General features: G+C 52.1%; 1 protein-coding gene across 6 annotated transcripts; it reads left to right on the forward strand.

Annotated features, from left to right (window-relative positions):
* The first annotated feature begins 824 nt into the window (after positions 1-824).
* Positions 825-17,976, forward strand: RBCK1 (RANBP2-type and C3HC4-type zinc finger containing 1). Of its 6 annotated transcripts, none has more exons than XM_074317980.2 (13): positions 825-914; positions 1,322-1,610; positions 2,677-2,821; positions 7,276-7,369; positions 7,459-7,657; positions 8,539-8,660; positions 8,737-8,910; positions 10,060-10,220; positions 11,265-11,376; positions 13,887-14,066; positions 14,742-14,840; positions 15,164-15,307; positions 16,847-17,976. In XM_074317980.2, exons 2-13 carry the CDS (start codon positions 1,589-1,591, stop codon positions 16,925-16,927), a joined length of 1,533 nt encoding a protein of 510 aa, XP_074174081.1. In that variant the 5' UTR covers positions 825-914; positions 1,322-1,588; the 3' UTR covers positions 16,928-17,976. The 6 variants fall into 6 exon arrangements, with proteins under 6 accessions (XP_074174081.1, XP_074174083.1, XP_074174084.1 ...); XM_074317982.2 differs by having other exon boundaries at positions 848-914; positions 1,522-1,610; XM_074317983.2 differs by lacking the exon at positions 825-914 and adding an exon at positions 1,083-1,224 and having other exon boundaries at positions 1,522-1,610.
* The last annotated feature ends 1,279 nt before the right edge of the window (positions 17,977-19,255 follow it).

Below are 19,255 nucleotides of genomic sequence, written 5' to 3' on the forward strand. Positions count from 1 at the left end.
GTGTGGGGAAAAAAGAATCCAGAAAGAAGGAAATGAAGTGCTGGGTGTAGGTGTGTATGTGATATTTCAGCTAGAGTGAACAGAGGAAACTGGGGTAAAAACCAAAACAAAAGGAACGAGCAAGCGATGAAGATATTTGGGTACGGCAAGTGCAAAGGCCCTGAGGCGGGAGTGTGTCTGCCTTGTTTCAGGACCCAGGTCCTGTGGTGCTTGACTGGAGTGAGCCAGGGAGAGTAGCCAAAGGAGAGGAGGCAGTTGACAGGTTTCTACTTTGAGCGAGATGGGAGCTCTTGGGAGTGTTTTGGGGAGTGACATAGTTTGATTTACATTCTAACAGGACCCTTTGGTGACGCTAGGTGGAAAATGGACTGTGGGGGTCAAAACGGAAGCAAGGAACTCAGTGAGGAGTTTGATGCAGGACAGCAGAGGAGATATGACAGAGGAACAGCGGGATGGGAGTGAAGGAGGTGAGAGGTGACAGATTTTGGATCTATTCTGCATGTGGAGCCCATAGGGTCTGCTGATCTATGGGATGAGGGATAAGAGGAAAATTAAGGGAGGAGGAGGCTCAAAGACTCAGAGCTCCCAGCCTGTCTCGGGGGAATGCAAACTTCCATAGCGGCCCAATAAAAAGGTGGAGAGTGACCTCCAAGAGGCAGCGTAAGGGTGAGTTCCTGAGCCTACCAGGCCTGGATTCAAATCCGCCTTTGTGGCCTCGGGCAGGTCAAACTCAGTCTCTGTTTCCTTTTCTGCAAACGGAGCTAAAGCCCGGGTCTGCCCACTCCTGTGCTAACGGCTTGGCTGAGCTGGGCTGGATCCGCCCAATCCCCGCCCCCGGACCGCCTCCCCGCCTCCACCCGGCCCCGCCCTTCCTTCTCCCCCACTCCTGCCGCGCCGCCGGCGTGGCCCCGTGGGTGAGTGAGGGTGCGGGAGTCGAGGGTCCACCCGGGAGGGGGGTGGGGACGCCCGGGGTAGGGGCTTTGAGCGCCTGGGACCTCCATGACCTAGGGCGGGGGGTGGTGTCAGCCTGGGACTGCCTGGAGTGGGCCGGGCGGGAGCCTGGTGTCCCGGATCCCGCGACAATCTTCCTCCTCACTTCCGGGGACGCCACTTTCACTTTCTCTTCCCCCGAAACTGCTCCCCTCCTCCTCCCGACTGACGGGCAGGAGTGGAAGGAGTTGAGCTGAAATCCTGGTCGCCGGGGGGCGCTCCCAGCAGAGAGAAGTAGGGGCCCTACCCGGAGCCTTCCAGCATCCCTACTGTGCGGTGTCGCCCTCCCACACGCCAGGCCTGCCCTATTTTTTTCTGTCACCCCTTGCAGGCTTGACTCGGTGCCCCCTGCCCTTTCACCTCCCACGCAAAGTCCCGGCTTGTCCCCTATCCCAGACCTGGTTCCCGCCCTCCGGGTCGTGTGATGCCTGCTGACTGCTATTGGGGACACCGAGGCACAAAGAGGACTTGGGCCATGCCAAAGGCCGCTGGCTGGGGCTGAGTTGCTCTTGGTCGCCTGCCCTCTCCCAGGTGACCCGGAGGTACATTTGCCCGGAGCTGCTGCCCCCGCTTGGGGGGATGGGCGCAATCACGCCAGATGGACGAGAAGACCAAGAAAGGTGGGCACAGCCTGGAGGCGACTGGGAAACTTCGGGTGGGAGGTGGGCCCTGCCAGGACCTGGCCTCCCTGGCCAAGAAGGGCCAGGGAGAGGGGCCTTTAACCCTGGCCTCCCTCTGCTCACCTGCCCTTCAGTTTCCTCCCTCGGGGCTGGGTTGCTTCCAGAGGCATCTTGTCATTCATTTATGTGATGCCCCTGTGGCCTCGTGGACCAGCTCTGAGCAGAGCTGGGAGAGCCCAGAGGACACAGGAAACCTTCCAGACGGGTGGGGGATACAGACCTGAATATCAGATGTCCTTGCCTCCTCCCTTGCCCCCTCCACCCTGTGTTGTAGCCCATAAGTCAGGTCATGTCACCACCCTGCTCCTGTGTGTCCTTAGAACAAAGCCCAGAGCCATTGGGTAGCTCACCAGCCCTGCTGAGTTGGCTGCCTTCACAGTATTCCTCCATTCTCCCCCTTGCTCATTCTGCTGGAGCCCCACTGGCTTCTTTCTGTTCTAATCCAACCATTTCTTGCTCAAGGCCTTTGCCGCTCTCTCTACCTGGAACACTCTTCCCCAACCGGGCCTTGACATATCCAGTTTCTCCTCCTTCAGGTCTTAGCTTCAATGTCACTTCCTCCTAGAGACTTTCCCTGATCTCCTTACCCTATTTGTTTCCTTGCCAGCATGGATCACTATCTGAATTTTTTTCTTGTCAAAATTGTTAATTGTCTTCCTCCCAGGGTGGGAGGTCCATATAGAGAAGGGACTCTGTTTATCTTATTCACTTGCTGAATCCCAGTTCTGGGACAGTTAAATGCTTGTCAAATAATGAAAGGAAATGTGGGGCACCTGGGAATATGAAGGAAAAATGGAACAAAATGAGCACAGAAGGGGAGTGGGGAGTATCAGAGAAGGCCTCGCAGAGAAAGGGACTTTTAAGCTGGGTGTTGAAGGATATGTAGAAGTTCACCAGGAAGACAGAGGAAGGATCATGTACAAAGGATCACCTCTCTCACCCCCTCACCCCCAGCTCCTGAAAAATAAACCCTATGCTTACTTGCATCTACTGTGTTGGATTTTAGCCGAGGAGATGGCCCTGAGACTCACTCGAGCAGTGGCAGGCGGGGATGAAAAGGTGGCTGTGCAATGTGCAATCTGGTTGGCAGAGCAACGGGTGCCCCTGAATGTGCAACTGAAGCCTGAGGTGTCCCCAACACAGGACATCAGGTGAGGAGTGTGTGGCGGGCTAGTCAGGGACACGGCTTCCTGAACCCCAGTGGGTCACAATGTATTCTTGTCAATAGAACAGTTATTCTTAATACAAGGTTCTGGTGTCAGGAGACCTAGCTTCAAACCGTAGCTCCGCCACTAGTCAACTATGAGGTCTAGGGCAGGTCACTTCACCTCTCAGAGTTTCCTTTTGTTTGTTTGTTTTTTTCATCTTAAAAATGGGGCAATTAATAGTAGCTATCTCGTAGGGTTGTTTGGCAGTATAATAACAGTGGCATAAACAAGTTTGATGGCAGGCAGTCCAGATGTGGAGGCTTTGCTCCCTGGAGTCCTCAGAGACTCATGCTGCTTCTGTCTTGTTATTCTATCATTCATGGTCTCTAGTCTGAGGTTTTCTTCGTGGTCCAAAATGGCTGTTCCAGCTCCAGCCACCAGCATTCTTGTCAGCAGGGAGGAGGAAGGGGAGAAAGGTACCCCCGCCCACACTCCTCTTAGGAGCACAGCTCAGAAAGTACATATACTTTTTCTTAATTCCTCTGGACCAGAACTTACTCTCAGCCATACTCAGCTTGAAGAATTCAGGGGTTCTCTTAGCAAGAGAAGCAAAGGAGAATGGGTACTGTTAGTCTTTGCCCCAGGAAGCTTAATTAAACTTGATGCTGAAACACTTAGCACAGTACCTGGCACATGGTAATCACTCAATAAACGTTGATATTTGTTTATTTATTTAATATTTTTTTAACTGCTGCGTCGTAAGACAATGGCTTTTACAGTTTCTAGTTTACAGTGATCCTGGTAGATCCCATTTGATTTTTTAAATGGTTTTATGAGGTATAATTGACATACCATACAATTCAGCAGTTTAGTGCGTAGTTCAAGGCTCTTCGTATATCGAGAGTTGTGCGGACATCACCACAATCAATTATAGAACATTTTCATCATCCCATAAAGGAACCCTGTGCTCATTAGCAGCCACTCTTTGTCTCCCTGCCTTTCCCCAACCCCACAACCTTAAGGCAACCATTAACCTATTTTGTATCTCTAGGGATTTGCCTATTCTGGGAATATCATATAAATGGAATCATACAATATGTGGCCTTTTGTGTTTGGCTTCTTTCATGTAGCATCATGTTTTCTAGATTCATCCATGTTGTAACATGTACCAGAACTTCATTCCTTTTTATTGCCAAGTAATCCATTGTGTGGCTAGACCATGTTTTCTTAATCTATTAATCAGTTGATGGACATTGGGTGGTTTCTACTTTTTGGTTAAATGACTAAAGTTGCTATGAACATTTGTGTCCAAGCTTTGATACGGACACATAGATCTCTGATTTATAGCCAGTCTGTCAGAAGTACACGTAACAACCTGGACTTGCAACTGGTAACTGAAGTCCAAGGAGAGGGTGTGGTTCCTAATCTAAATCCCATTGGTCAGAAACCCAGGTAATAACCTGGGCTTGGGATTGGCATCTGAATGGGGGGCGGAGGAGGGGGGAGCAGTCTTGTAGAACTGATCCCTTAACCTGTGGAAGCTGATGCCATCTCCAGGTAGATAGTGTCAGAACTGAGTTGAATTGTAGGATTCCCTGCTGGTGTCTGAGAATTGCTTGGTGTGTGGGAAGCCCCTCCCCCCACACATTGTAAATTGAGTCTCAGAAAACTAAGTTGATTGCTTTAGAAAGACAAGTTAGAGACGAGGCATCAAAAAAACATAACCACTTTAGGGTGAGACAGTTGTTAAAAAAAATATGGTAAAAATCCAGAAGGATCTGTACTCAGGTGCTTTGAGAATGTCTTTAAGTTTTTGCTCCACCTTAAAGAAACTGATACTGCAAATGATAGACCATGTATTATGGATGTGGTTCACACAAGAAGAAAAGTCATAGGAAACTCCAGTAGCAGAGTCACACTCAGAGAAAAGCTATTTGCCCTTCACCTAGAGAGGGGGCAATGAATGTGTATTTATAACTAGTAAGGTAAAATTAAGTGTTTAAAGTTTGTCTGCAGCTATTTCTGTGATTCTCTGCATTAAATGTTCTGATTTTTTTGATCACCCCTGACACTGATGACGTGGATATAGGGCTCCAACTGTATTTTTTTGTTTATTGGTGCTAAGATTATATAGCTTTTATTTATTTATTTTTTAAAAAATTTTTTTGGGGAAGGAGAACAGGACTTTATTGGGGAACAGTGTGTACTTCCAGGACTTTTCCAAGTCAAGTTATTGTCCTTTCAGTCTTAGTTGTGGAGGGTGCAGCTCAGCTCCAGCTCCAGTTGCCCTTGCTAGTTGCAGGGGGCGTAGCCACCATCCCTTGCGGGACTCGAACCAGCAACCTTGTGGTTGGGAAGACGTGCTCCAACAAACTGAGCCATCCGGGAGCTCAGCAGCAGCTCAGCTCAAGGTGCCGTGTTCAATCTTAGTTGCAGGGGGCGGAACCCACCATTCCTTGTGGGAGTCGAGGAGTCCATCCAGCAACCTTGTGGTTGAGAGCCGCACTCCAACCAACTGAGCCATCTGGCCACCCAGGAGCTGCGCAGCAGCTCATTGACTTCATTCTAGTTGTGGAGGGCACAGCTCGCTGGCCTATGTGGGAATCGAACCAGCAGACCCATTGCCCAGAGCTCGCGCTCTAACCAACTGAGCCACCCTGTCTGCCCCAAGATTATAGCTTTTAGATTTTGTTTTCTAACTATAATTAAGGCTTCTATGCTTTACCTTTAGGTTGATTCTAAAAATGTAAACACACTAAAATAGCATTTAGAGGAAAACTAAAAGGAAATTAAAAGGACTAGATCTTAACTTTCAAAACATTCTTCAAGCAGTTGGGGTTTTGATGCATTCTCCTTCATCAGACTCAGCTATTCTTGTTTCTTGTATTTCAAAACTTTTCATATGGGAAAGTGGATGGTAAACTTTGGAGTCTTTACTTGTTTAAAATTTTCTATATTTTGCTCCCTCGCTTCATTGATAGTTGGCTGGGTGTTGAAAATCATTATCCTGAGGAACTTTGAGAGTATTTTCTGGAGTATTTTAAAGCAAATCTCAGATATTATTTCATTCATAAATAATTTGATATGTCTTTAAAAAATAAGGACTTAAAAATAACCTCAATACCATTATCACACCTAAAAAATTAACAATAATTCCCTTCTATCCCCTAGTACTCTGTTTATATTCAAATTTCCCTGATTATCTCATTACTGCTTTTTTTTATAGTTAGTTTGTTCCAGTTAGGAGCCAAACAAGATCTACACATAGCATTTCTTAATATTGTCTAAGCCTTTTTTTAAAAAATTTATTGGGGTGACAATTGTTAGTAAAATTACATAGATTTCAGGTGTATGATTCTGTATTGCATCATCTATAAATCCCATTGTGTGTTCATCACCCAGAGTCAGTTCTCCTTCCATCACCATATATTTGATCCCCCTTACCCTCATCTCCCACCCCCCACCCCCTAGCTAAGCCTTTTTTATTCTCCATTTTTATGCCATTAATTTTTTTAAGAAACCTGATCTTTGACCTCTAGAATTTTCCTACATTCTGGAGTTGTTAATTGTCTCCTCAGGGTGTCATTTAATATCTCCCATTTTCCTGGTGAACTTGTAGTTGGATCTAAAGGTTAGGTTCGTCCAGAATCACTTTGTAAATTCCCAGGAGTCCTTTCTCATTTTCTGATTGCTTCTTGCTGTTCTTGCTTTATGGATGCAGTGTTCTCCCATATCTCTCTGAAGGTACTAAGTGGACTTTACTCTTACTGTTTTGTACCTAATTTATCCGTTTCCTCTGGGACCAGTTCTGGGTTTTCATCTTAGCCTTCCCTTTTTATGCTTTTGGTCTTCCAAAATGTTTGAGGATCCTTGGGAAGATGGATGTTTAAGGCCACTTTCTCTGGAATAATACTGTTTGGCTTGAAATCCTGCCTCTAACACTTATTGCTTACTTGGCAGAGTCACTATAACCTGTCTGTGTCTCATGTTTTTAGCTGTAAAATAGGGATAACAACAGTACCTGCCTCATGGATTCGTTGAGAGGATTAAATGAGTTAATATGTGTTGAGTGCTTTGCAAAGTCTTGGCATATGGTAAATAATAACCGTGGGTGGCTTGACCAAGGAGGAAAGGAGAGTGATAGAAGGGCCTGGAGAGATGGGGAGGGGCCAGATCACAGAGGCTCTTGCACGCACAGTGAGTGTGGATTTTATTCTAGGAGCAGTGCGGAGCCATTGGAGAGGCTTAAGCCGTGGGTTCTGATAAAGGAGGAAACACGCGTGCAGGATGCCAGGAGAGGACCCTAACCCACACTGGGGGGTCATGTGTGTGGGTTTGTGGGTGTGTATTCACGTGCATGTGCATGCACAGGTGTGCAAAACATGTCCATGCTTATAGCTGGTGGCTGAGATCGGACCTGCGGACAGAGCCCTTGCGCTTACCCCTGTTCTCTGCAGGCTGTGCGTCAGTGTGGAGGATGCCCAGATGCACACTGTCACCATCTGGCTCATGGTGCGCCCTGACATGACAGTGGCTTCCCTCAAGGACATGGTGAGTGTGTAGAGCCTTCCCATTTTTTTCTGTACCGCTCTACATTGGTCCTCCCTTCCCACTCCCCCTCTCCCCATCCTCCCCACCAGGTGTTCCTGGACTATGGCTTCCCGCCAGCCCTGCAGCAGTGGGTAATTGGTCAGCGGTTGGCCCGGGACCAGGAGACCCTGCACTCCCATGGGGTACGGCGCAATGGGGACAGTGCTTACCTCTATCTGCTGTCAGCCTGCAACACCTCACTCAACCCTCAGGAGCTGCAGCGGGAGCGCCAGTTACGGATGCTGGAAGGTGAGGCTGTGTCTGCTCCTGAGCCACAGGAGGTGCACCTGACGTCCTGGGGCAAGAGGGAGCAGAGCCCATGGGCTTTCTGTCAGGGACTCACCCTGGGGGGTCTTATCCACAGTGGGGAAGAGAGGACAAAGGAGGGAGCCATTTCTGGAACCATTTGAGAATAGCGGCCTAGGGGAAAGGGGCTGAGTTTAATCCTGGCTCTGGCGTTTATCAGCTGTGTGGTCTTGGGCAAGGCCCAGCCTAAATTGGGTAGGATGAAAATAATAGCTAGTGTTTATTCTAAATTGTTTATTTCTTATTTTGAAATATTTCAGATGTACAGAAAAGTTACAAAATTGTACAAAGAATTGTATAACCAATTCCCATGGACCTTTTGTGTGGATTTGTGTGGTAAAATATTAACATTTTACCATATATCCCTGCTTTATAATTCTTTCTATTAACATATACATTATTTATAAAAATTATTTATATGCATATAAATTTTATCTGAACTGCTTTGAGAGTAAGTTGCAGACATCTTGTCCCTCTCCCATAAATACTTCAGTGTGTATTTCCTTAAAAAAGGTCATTTTCTTGTGTTACCACATACAGCTATCAAATTTAGGAAATTTACATTGAAGTACTATTATCTAATCTACAGATCTCACTCAAATCTCACCGGTTGTCGCACTGTTAGAGGATGGACTCTGGCCCTGTGGGAGCCAGGATACTCAGCCAGGTCTAGGCCTGCCTAGCAGGACCAAGCTGGAGACTCCTCCAGGGAGGAGGGAGAGGATAGGAGGGGACTCAGCACAGGGTGTGGGGTTCCTGGCTGGCTGGGGGTGTGGACAAAGTGGGCTGCATGGATCCACCAGCCCCCTAACCCTCCTCCCCAGATCTGGGCTTCAAGGACCTCACGCTGCAGCCCCGGGGCCCACTGGAGCCAGCACCCCCGAAGCCTGGGGCCCCCCAGGAGCCAGGGAGGGGGCAGCCTGACACTACGCCCGAGCCCCCGCCGGTAAGCCTCCCCAGTGCCCCTGACCACCCCACCCTAGCCCCTTGGTGTGCTGAGCTCACTGCCCCTCCACCCTCAGGTGGGTTGGCAGTGCCCAAGCTGCACCTTCATCAACAAGCCCACACGGCCGGGCTGTGAAATGTGCTGCTGGGCTCGGCCCGAGGCCTACCAAATTCCAGCCTCCTACCAGCCTGATGCAGAGGAGCTGGCACGCATGGACAGGGAGGCGGAGGCGCTGCGCCAGTACCAGCAGGTGGGTGGAGATGTCCCCCGACAGACACTTGCAGGGAGGTGGAGTCCAGGAAGGGAGACCCTTCCACGTAGCCACTCCTTCCCCTTTGCTGCCTTGCCCCCTCATGACCATGCCACAGGCAGTGAACCCGCACTTGACTGTGACCCTCCCTCTCCTGGAGGTCATCCTGTGACAGAACCGGCTCTCTGCCGTGATGCCCATCCAGGCTCACATGCCCTGCCCACATGTGGGCTGTGGCTCCGCCCCTAGCTTGACATACACACCTCTGGTGCACACAAGTGTGCTTGGCTGAGACCCCAACCCCTGGCTGGGACCCTGACCAAGCCCTCTCTGCCACGCCCTCCTCCACCTGTGACTGAGCCCTGCCTCACTCAGCCATGACCTCACCTCGGACCTTACATGGACTCTCCTGCCTCTCTGGCTGTGGCCCATCCCTCACTTCCTTTGACTCTGGCCCTGGCCCTTCACTGCTCCCAGGGAGGTTGACCCCCTCCCTCTGGCCTGCCCCCCTCATAATGTCCCCCCCCAGTTGTGACCCAAGCACTATGACAACAGGTGTCTGACCTTGAGTGTTCCCTCATTCTGATCGAATGCCCCCATCCTCCACCTGCATTCCCCTTGGACCCAGTGCCGCCCTTCCCCACCTCAGCCATGACCTCGCTCCTGGTCCCACCTACAACCATGGCCCCGCCTGTCCTCTCTCCTGCCTTGCTCTGCTGCCTAGCTTCATCACTCCCCTTCCCATACCCTGACCTACTTTGTGGCCTTGACCCGCTCCACCTCCATCCCCTGGCCCTAGCCCCGCCCTGCTTGGCAGAGTTGTGATCCGTTACCCATGGCTGCCTCCTCAGACCCTCGCCCCCTTTCTTCCCCTACCCTCATCGCTCCTTTGCCAGACGTGACCTCTGATCATAGCCCCAGCCTGCCTCTGCCCGGCCCTGCTGCCCCTGGCTTCCCTGCCCGTCCCTGATCTGAGCCCCACCCTTCCCAGTGTCTCTCGCTCACCCCCACCGCCTGGCCTCTCGCACCCCTCCCCGGGAATCCTGAGTCCCTCCCAGCTTTGACCATATCCCCTGGTCCCGCCCGCTTCCTGGTCTGACCCCCTCCTGAGACCCTGAGCCGCCCCTTGGCCCCACCCCCTGTGCCCAGCGGAAGCAGCAGCAGCAGCAGGGGAACTACCTGCAGCACATCAAGCTGGATCAGAGGAGCCTGGTGCTGAACGCCGAGCCCACCGAATGCCCTGTGTGCTACACGGTGCTGGCGCCTGGCGAGGCGGTGGTGCTGCGGGAGTGTCTTCACGCCTTCTGCAGGTGTGTCCCCCCATCACCCCATTAAAGTCACGTTGATTTCAGCCACCAGTCACGCAGGGCAGAAAGGGGGTGGGGGCCTGTTTTCTCACTCTCGTTGGATGCCCACAAAAACCTGGGAGGTAGTTGCTGTCTCCCCATTTTATAGGGAAGGAATGTGAGGTACAGAGAGGCCATCAACTTACTCAAGGGCACGCGGGTCAGGCATTCTAGCTCCAGAGCCTGTGCCCCTGCCCACTCCTGACCCAGGCCCATGCAGGGGCATCGAGGCGCTCGCCCTGGCCACCTGGCTGGTGGGCACTGTGCCCCCTCTGAGGCTGCTCTCCTGGCCAGTCTATCCAGGGCTGTGGAGAACACATCCTTCTTCGCCACAGCAGATGTTTGGCGCATGGCCCCTGGGTCCAGGGACTGTGCTAGGCCTGGGGATCCAGGACGGATCAAAGAAGCTCACGTCCTGCCTCCTGGAGTTGACATTCCAGTGGGGAGGCTGATGTTCATCAAATAATCACTGATGGAAATTGTGTCAAATGCCAAATACCAGAGGATTATGATTGAAAAAAACAAAGGCCCTGCTCCAGCAGGGGTTGTGGGAAGCCCCTAGGAAGCAGCACTTGAGCACAGACAAGCGCATCTGGCATGGTGTGTGCCTGACCTGTTTGTGGGAGTCAAGTGGTCCATGTGGCCAGAGCAGAGGGATGGATACAGAGGTGTTAGGGAGGGCGAGTCATAGGGGCTCCTGGGAGTGCAGTGAGGGGCTTGGGTCTGTTCTGGGTGGGATGGGAGGCCCCTGGGGAGGGATGTGGTGACACAGGGAGCCCAGGAGGAGGCTACTGCAGTCCTCCAGGCGAGGGGTGATGGGCCCTGGACTGGAGCAGCAGGGGTGGCAGTGGGATGGGCACAAGTGGCGGCCATGGTGATGGGTGGGTGGGAGGCACAGGAAGGAAAGGAGGTATTGAGGAGAAGCCCAGCTGAGATCAAGCTCACCAGGGGTAGAGGCCGGTGGATGGGGTTCAGATGACCCTCACCTCCACCTTACCCCTTTCCCAGGGAGTGTCTGCAGGGCACCATCCGAAACAGCCAGGAGGCCGAGGTTGCCTGCCCCTTCATTGACAACACCTACTCGTGCTCTGGCAAACTGCTGGAGAGGGAGATCCGGGCGGTAAGGCCTGGGGAGGGAGGAGCGCGCCCTGTGCCAGGGCGCTGGGCCCTGAGCTGGCGGGGGGACCGGCTCGAGTGCCAGTCTCAGGCAGCAGACATTTATCACAGCCTCTGTATGGGATGCTGGGGGCCCCAGCAGCGAGCAGGACAGGAGTTGGGGGAGGTAGCTAGTAAAGAAACCACCCAGATGAAGGAAAGAGCCCAGCAGTTAGAGTGGGCCTGGGTGACCTCCAGTCAAATACTCAGCCTCTCTGTGCCTCAGTCTTTTCATCTTTTTTAGGGTCAAAGTTAGAGTTATGTTTCTATTTCAAAGATTGTAAAGATTATAGTAGATGGTATGGGTAAAGAATTTAGAGTGTTTGACATGCTAAGCCCCGTGTCAGTTAGCTTTTGCTGTGCAACAGGTCACTCCAGACTTTGTGGCTTAAAGCAACCATTTATTTCGCTCATCCATCTGCAAGTTAATAATTTGGGTTGGGCTTAGCTGGATGATTCTGGTCCAGTCTGGGCCTGGCTGGTCTCATCTGGGCTTAGCTGGTGGGTCAGCTGCCCTGGACTGGTTTATGATGGTGTTATGTTCCATGGCTGGGATGACCAGGCCTCTTTCCACTTTGGTCTCCCATCTCGCAGCAGGCTGTTCCCATGGTGGTGGTCTCAGGGTTCCAAGAGCAGCTGGCAGGGAGCCCCAGTGCGCAAGTGCTTCCCATGTCTGCGTTTTTTTGTCACTTGCTGCTATTCCATTGGCCAGAGCAAGTCACATGCTCAAACCTGGAATCTGTGCAGGAGGGGACCACCCACGGGTGTGCAGTCAGGGAGACATGTACAAATTGGGGCCATTCCTCCAACCGTCTGTCACAGGGCTGTATATGCCTGCCTGTGTGTGTGTGTGTGTGTGTGTGTGTGTGTGTGTGTGCACTGTTGTTACTATAATTGATGATATTATCAAGTTCTCTCTCTGACTAATGGTGATCTTGAGTAGGTCCCCTCCCTTAATGGGCCTCCATTTCCCCATCAGTAACGTGGACTCTTGGGCTTGATTTCAACAGCTGGGGAATGGCCTTCCCAGAACTGGGCATCTTGGGGTTCTCTGGCCAAAACATGGAGGGAGGGCCAAAGCAAAGGTCACTGAGATCCAAATGGGAGAGCCCCGCAGGCACATACACAAGCCCCTGTTTCTCCCTGTCACTCCTATGATCCTGTTTCTGAGAACCCCCCTAACTTCACCAAGTGTTTCCTGGGGCCCAGGGAGTCCGACCTCAAGGGAAAAAGGTCAGGGCACAGAGGTAGAACTTGGGAACTCCCACCCCTTACCCCAAGAGCAGCCCCATTTTATCCGTCATCAGAGAAGGGCAGTTCCGGGAGGTTGCTGAGGCCTCCTTGCTCTGGCCTGTACAGTCAATCCATGTGGCCTGGCACCCATAGTCGTTGCCCAGCGGTCTTCCTTGTGCAGTCACCCCGGCCAGGGGGCATTGTGATGGTGCCAGTGTTCATGCCAAAGCGCCGCAGGGCCCATGCTTCTCTGGAGCCCCTGAGAGTTTACGCAAGCCTCAGAATGACCTCAAAATGGTCAAGTGTGGCAGAGAGAGAAAGGGGTAGGGAACAGCAAAGTAATGCAGGGGAGAGTGTTTTTACAAAAAAAAAAAAAGAAGAAAGAAAAACCTAAACCACAGAACAGAAATGAAAGAGAAAAAACCACCCACAACCCTACTATCCCAGGAAATCCTGACTACATTTTTTCTCCTGTTAATTCTGGTGTTCCTGGGCTGACATCACGTTTTCCTTTTTAAATCAACTTTATTAAGATATACTCTGCACACAATAAAATGCACACATTAAGTGTGCAGTTGGATGAGTTGCAACAAATGTATCTCTTGTAACTAACCACCACCAATCAAGATCAGGATAGGCATGATTTTTACTTCATTGTAACTGGCATAGATACAGTAGCTTTGGCTATTTTGCTACAAAATCTTCTAAAGATTATTTAAATCTCTATGGTACTATCCTGTTTATACCTCTTAATAATTCGAGTGTCTCAATTTGTAAGCAATGCTTCAAGGAACATTTTTTATGGTGTCTCTTCCTTATATATTTTCTTAGGATAAACTTGTAGAAGAAAAGTTTGGGACCATTGAAACATTATTGCCACATTGCTTTCTCAAAGTGAAATGTACCAGGACACTAGTTTAACCATATTTTCTCCAGCATTGTGTTATTATTTTTGTCCTTTTTCTAACTGTAGTAAAATACAACAAAATTTGCCATTTTAACCATTTTTAAGTGTACACTTCTGTGGCATTACGTTGTGCCACTTTCACCACTATCCATCTTCAAAACTTTTAATCCACTTTTTGAATGGACTTTTTAACACTGAGAGAAATGTGAAGAAAAGAGCCTGGGGCTGGGTTGGACATGATGAATTGGGGGCTTCCAGGAAGATACTTGGTGGCAAGGAGGGCCACATACCGGGTGTTCTGAACCCCAGAGACCAAGGCTGTGGTGTGTTGGCAGCTGCTGAGCCCTGAGGATTACCAGCGGTTTCTGGACCTTGGCGTCTCCATCGCTGAGAATCGAAGTGCCTTCAGCTATCACTGCAAGACACCGGACTGCAAGGGGTGGTGCTTCTTTGAGGATGACGTCAATGAGTTCACCTGCCCCGTGTGTTTCCACACCAACTGCCTGCTCTGCAAGGTGAGGATGGGAACCCACATTGCTTAGTCACCCTGGTCCTGCCCAGAGGGCACTGCAGTTTCAGTGCTTATTCTCCTGGGAAGGGAGCTATGATACTGGCCGGGTTGTCATGACTTAGAGCTGCATGTCAGTGACAGGGCCTGGCCTGGGCCCCAAACTGAGCCTAAGTCTTGGACCAAGCCCTGGCCCTGGACTGAGCCCTAATCACAAGCCCTAGACCTGGCTCCAGATGGAAGTTCAACCTAGACTGAGCCCTGGCCCGGACTGAACCCTCACGCCAGGCTGGTCCCTGCCTCCGTCATCTCGATAGCTGACCATTAGAGAGACTGGTGAAGAGTAGATGGGTCTGAGCCTGGTTGCAGCCTGCGCAGGCTGCCGCAGAGCTTCGGGCCCGAGGCGGGCCAGAACCTAACCAGGCACTAGGGGCTGCAGCCAGGGAGAGGTGGTTTAAATAGGTATACGTTATTATCCTATGTGATCCCCCTGGTTTCACCTCTCTGGCCTCAGTGTCCTCTTTTGCAAAATAGGTGTGTGGCTTCCAAAGCGAGGGCATGTCAGTGACAACATCCAGAGGCATCACTGTTCGTGTGGATGCCTCCTTGGCCTCCCCCACCTCTCCCAGCTTCCTAACCCCCTGGGGAAGCTTCTAACGTCGAGCCCCTCACCCCGCTGCAGGCCATCCACGAGCAGATGAACTGTAAGGAGTATCAGGACGACCTGGCCTTGCGGGCTCAGAACGATGTGGCCGCCCGGCAGACGACGGAAATGCTGAAGGTGAGGCTGGGACAGGGCTGAGGGCCTGGGGATGTGTGAGCTAGTTGGGGGTTGGAGCTTCTCAGAAATGGTTGAGGTTCACATGGCCCTGGAAGCTTTAACCTCCCTGTCGGCGTCGCTCCCATCTGGAGCTGGGACGTGGGTCAAGTGGTCAGCTGGGAGCAGCAGGATGTGTGGGTGGAGGGAGGACACCCCAGAAACAAGGAGCATAGGTGAGCAATTCCACAGCTCCTGCAGGGTTGCCAGTTTCCCTGTGCAGTAGGGAGGGCCGGGACCGGGCAGCTGCCCGTGCCTGGTTCCATGGTCCCCCCGCCCTGTCCCAGTCCATGCTGCAGCACGGCGAGGCCATGCACTGTCCGCAGTGCAGGATTGTGGTGCAGAAGAAGGACGGGTGCGACTGGATCCGCTGCACCGTCTGCCACACCGAGATCTGCTGGGTCACCAAGGGCCCGCGCTGGGGCCCAGGGGTAAGTCCTTGGGGAGCAGAGGACTCAGGAGAGGTGTGGGGAGGGGACCTTGCCCCAGAGGGGGGATTGGAAAACTGCAGCGCACCGGCCCAGTCCAACCCACTACCTGTATTTGTGCAGCTTGTGAAGTAAGAACATTTTTACATTTTTTAAATGGTTGACAAATAGCAAAAGAAGAATATTTTGCGATTTGTGAAAATTATATGAAATCCAAATTTTAGCCAAAAGTGAAGTTTTCAGGAAGCACAGCTCTTTCATTTATCAATTGTCTATGGTTGCTTTTGCGTGACGTGCCACGGCAGAGACCGGGTGGCCTGCAAAGCCAAAAATACCTGGCTCTTTACAGACCCCTGTCCTAGAGGACCACGATTAAGGGTTCAGTCTGGAGTCAGAGCTGGCATGGGGCCCTGGCTCTGGTGCACACTTGCTGTGGGGTTAGGCTCTTACTGCCTTCTCAGCCGCAGTTTCTTCATCTGCAAAATGGGGTGATAGCAGGGCCTGTCTCAGGCCTGTCAGAATCAAATGAAAAGCAAGAGGCTTTTCACAAAGATGGCACTGAAGGCGAAGAAGGAATCCCTTGCCCCACCCAAAGCCGAAGCCAAAGCAAAAACTTTGAAGGCAAAGAAAGAAAGCAGAGCTGAAAAGTGTCCACAGCCACAAAAAAAAGGATCTGCAGGTCACCCACCCTATAAAGGCCCAAGGCACTGCTGCTCCGAAGGCAGCCTGAGTATCCTCAGAAGAGCACACCCAGCTTAAACAAGCTTGACCACTGTGCCACCACCATGTTCCCCTAACTGCCGAGTCAGCATGAGGAAGATAGAAGCCAACAGTACACGTGTGTTCATTGTGGGTGTCAAGGCCAACAAGCACCAGATCACACAGGCTGGGAAGAAGCTCCATGACCTTGACGGGGTCAAGGTCAGCACCCTGATTGGCCTGATGGAGAGAAGAAGGCACAGGTTCCACTGGCTCCTGACGACGATGCTTTGGATGTTGCCAGAAATTGGAATCATCTAAACTGAGTCCAGCTGGCTAATTCTAAATATAAAAGTTTTTCACTGTAAAAAAAAAAAAAAAAAAGAAGCAAGAGAAGCGCTTAGCAGGGTACCTGCCTCATGGCCAGCACTCTGCATAGGGTAGCTGTCAGTGTTAGGGGTGTGTTCCTAGAACTGGGTGCTCATTATATACAGATGGGCATCGAGATAGATGGAGGCAGAGGAAGCCACCTTTTCCCATGCTGCCGATGTGCTGAACCTTCCAGAATATGCAAAATGCATCAGCTCCTTTCCCTGGTCTGGGTCTAGGCGTGGGCAGACTGAGGTCATGTAATGGGGGTGCTGCGGGAGCCCAGAAAGGCCTCATGATGGCCTCCACCAGGTAGCTGAAGCTAAAACGGCCAGCTGAGGAACAGGCGACCTGCCCGAGCAAAGGCCCAGAGTGGAGTGTGCACTGTGTTGGGGTGTGATGGAATAGCGTGGGAGGGGCACTGTCTTCCCTGCTGACCTTCTCTCTACCCACCCACCCCTACCCATCCTCTAGGGCCCAGGAGACACCAGTGGGGGCTGCCGCTGCCGGGTGAGTGGGATTCCGTGCCACCCCAGCTGTCAGAATTGCCACTGAGCTGAAGATGGCCTGGTCCCCACGCTGGCCCTCCATTCACAAGCTGCTGGAGGACAGGGCAGGTGTTTTGGTTCTGATTTCCAGCCTGGAAGATGCCAAGGCCCCTGAGCTGCATGGATGGGGATGGCCTTGTTTGCTAGGGTGTTGCAAGGGTCCCCCTCTGCCCCCAGCTAGCTGCTGTCCACAGCCACCTCTGCCCCAGTGCCTTTGCCCTTCCCCTGGGGCTTGCTGGCCAGACCTCTTGTCTCTCCTTTGCGGCTCCCACCTCTGCCTGACCCAGCCTTAATCGCTGCCCTGGCCAGAGGCCTTGCGGATAGAGCCTCTGAGAGCCCCTGTGAGTCCACGCACCCCCTCCACCATCCTTGTCTGCTGAACACTCACAGCCCGCCACCCCCTGGCCTCTTTCTGGGGGAGACTTTGCTCTGGCTTTGCTGTTGGAGGCCTGGGGCCTCTTAGAACTGCTGCTAATTCTGTTCAGAGCCAAGAGGGAGACCTGGCAGTTTGTAAAGCCCAGCCCATCAGGTCCAGCTTCTGCATCTTCCTCTTTGCTGCTGGTGTAAGCTGATTAAAGTGGTTTTCCAGGAGGGGATGAGTGTGCTCTCTGTTCGAGGGGCATGGGCTGGCCCTACACACAGGCAGGATCCCAGGCTCTTGAGGAACTACGGCAGGAAGTGGCTGGACGAGCCACTTGATACCCCATGCCTGTGTGAGGGTCAGGGTGTCCTTGGGTCAGTATTCACCCAGGTAGCTGCAGTGCGTGGAGTCCACACAGCAGCGTCTGCAGAGCCATGTGGGTCGGAGGGGCAGGCAGGGGCTGAGGCAGCAGCTCCAGGCTGACAGGACAGGCTTGCTGCTCCCTCTGGCCTCCCGGCGTCCGGGATCGGGAAACAGACATGTCAGGATCAGGTGGAGCTGCTGCAATTGAGGGTGAGGTTGTCTGTTCTAATGTTAACGTCTCAGGCAAGCTGGCACAGTATTGGTCCGGCACTGTTTCTTAGTCCCCATTCTGTGCTGGTGAGAGATTAATAAAACACGGTTTTGGCTGTCCATTCTGTAAGTTTTTACTGTATTTTATGACCCAACCGCCCCTTCCCCTGGTAAGATGTGGTATTTTGAGGGTCACCACAAAGCCTTTGGAAATGGCATGGTCGCCCTGTCCTTGGGTGCCAAGACTTGAAAGAGTTGACCCCAGGCACTGAGCAGAGAGATCAGAGGCCATGCCTTTCTGCTCTGCCTGCTCTGCTGGTGTTGGCTCATGGCAGCTGTCATGGCTGAAGGGCACGTTTGGACAGCCTCCCACCCTGGGAGTGGGAACTGGTCAGGCTGAGCCGCTGACTTGGAAGACACGGAAGCAGCTGAGAGCTGAGCCGCAGGAGAGAGAGATGGGGCCCGGGTGGGGGCTGATGCTTTCTCTTACCAGTTCCTCCCTCCTCTCCTGCCAGGGCCCATCTTGGCATCCCTCAGGGGCCTGGGCACAGGAGGAAAGCAGGGACCATTCTTTTGGTGCAGAGGATGCACACTGCTAAGCCACAGGCTGCACCCAGTCCACCAGTATTGTTTTAGAAACGCGAATTGGTCGCCATTGTATTTAAATTGAAAGCTACTATATTAAAATCTAGGTGCCCAGCCTTTCTTGGAAAAGTTGAAGCTTGCTAACCGTGGGTCCTCATTTCCAGAAGGTAGGAACGGCCCAGAGTCAGGATAGTGGCTCTTGTCAGAGGGATACACACCCTCCAGTTCACATGGTCCTCAGCACCCCAGGACGCCGCACGCCGAGGCCTCAGTGCCCTGGCACCATTCTTTTTCTCATAAAGTAGTAACGAAGTATTTCTTTACCTACGCTGTTGTCAGCAGTGAGAACAAGGCAGACAGAGGGGCTTCGCTGGCTGCATCTCTCACTTGGCCCACTCCATCCATGCCAACATGCGCAGGGAGTGTGAGCCTGCTGCAGCCAAAATGGAGCGGGCAGAGCTGTTCTGGGGTTCTAGCCTCCAGTGCTGTACTCGCACTGGAGTAAAGGACCGAAGATGGGCAGATTTACAAGTGCTCCCTAGTGCAGGGTCAAGTGGAGATGCGTCCGTCTCCCAAGGGGTCACCCCAGGCCGGGGACCCAGAACTTAAGAGCCTACTGCCAACTGTCCAGCGCAGACTTGAAGCCAAACCCCAAGGGCTTTGACTCAAACCAGCTACCTGAGGAAAGAGCAGGAGGCCCCAGCGGTACTTGTGTGACAGACACAATCTTTGTCTCTCAGAGTAGGAGAAGGCGTGTGGAAGCCCACCGCTCAGATGAAAGCAGCTGCTGGAGTGGGCAGGAAGTGGAGGACGGGC

The sequence above is a fragment of the Rhinolophus sinicus genome, chromosome 13, assembly GCF_057876585.1.
Source record: "Rhinolophus sinicus isolate RSI-liver-muscle chromosome 13, RSI-T2T, whole genome shotgun sequence".
Classification (NCBI taxonomy): Eukaryota; Metazoa; Chordata; class Mammalia; order Chiroptera; family Rhinolophidae; genus Rhinolophus; species Rhinolophus sinicus.

Coding starts and splice junctions, on each gene's coding strand:
- RBCK1 (XM_074317980.2), top strand. CDS start 1,589: ATGGACGAGAAGACCAAGAAAG. Junction 8,661..8,736: donor CTACGCCCGAGCCCCCGCCG/GTAAGCCTCCCC, acceptor CTCCACCCTCAG/GTGGGTTGGCAGTGCCCAAG. Junction 10,221..11,264: donor TGTCTTCACGCCTTCTGCAG/GTGTGTCCCCCC, acceptor CCCCTTTCCCAG/GGAGTGTCTGCAGGGCACCA.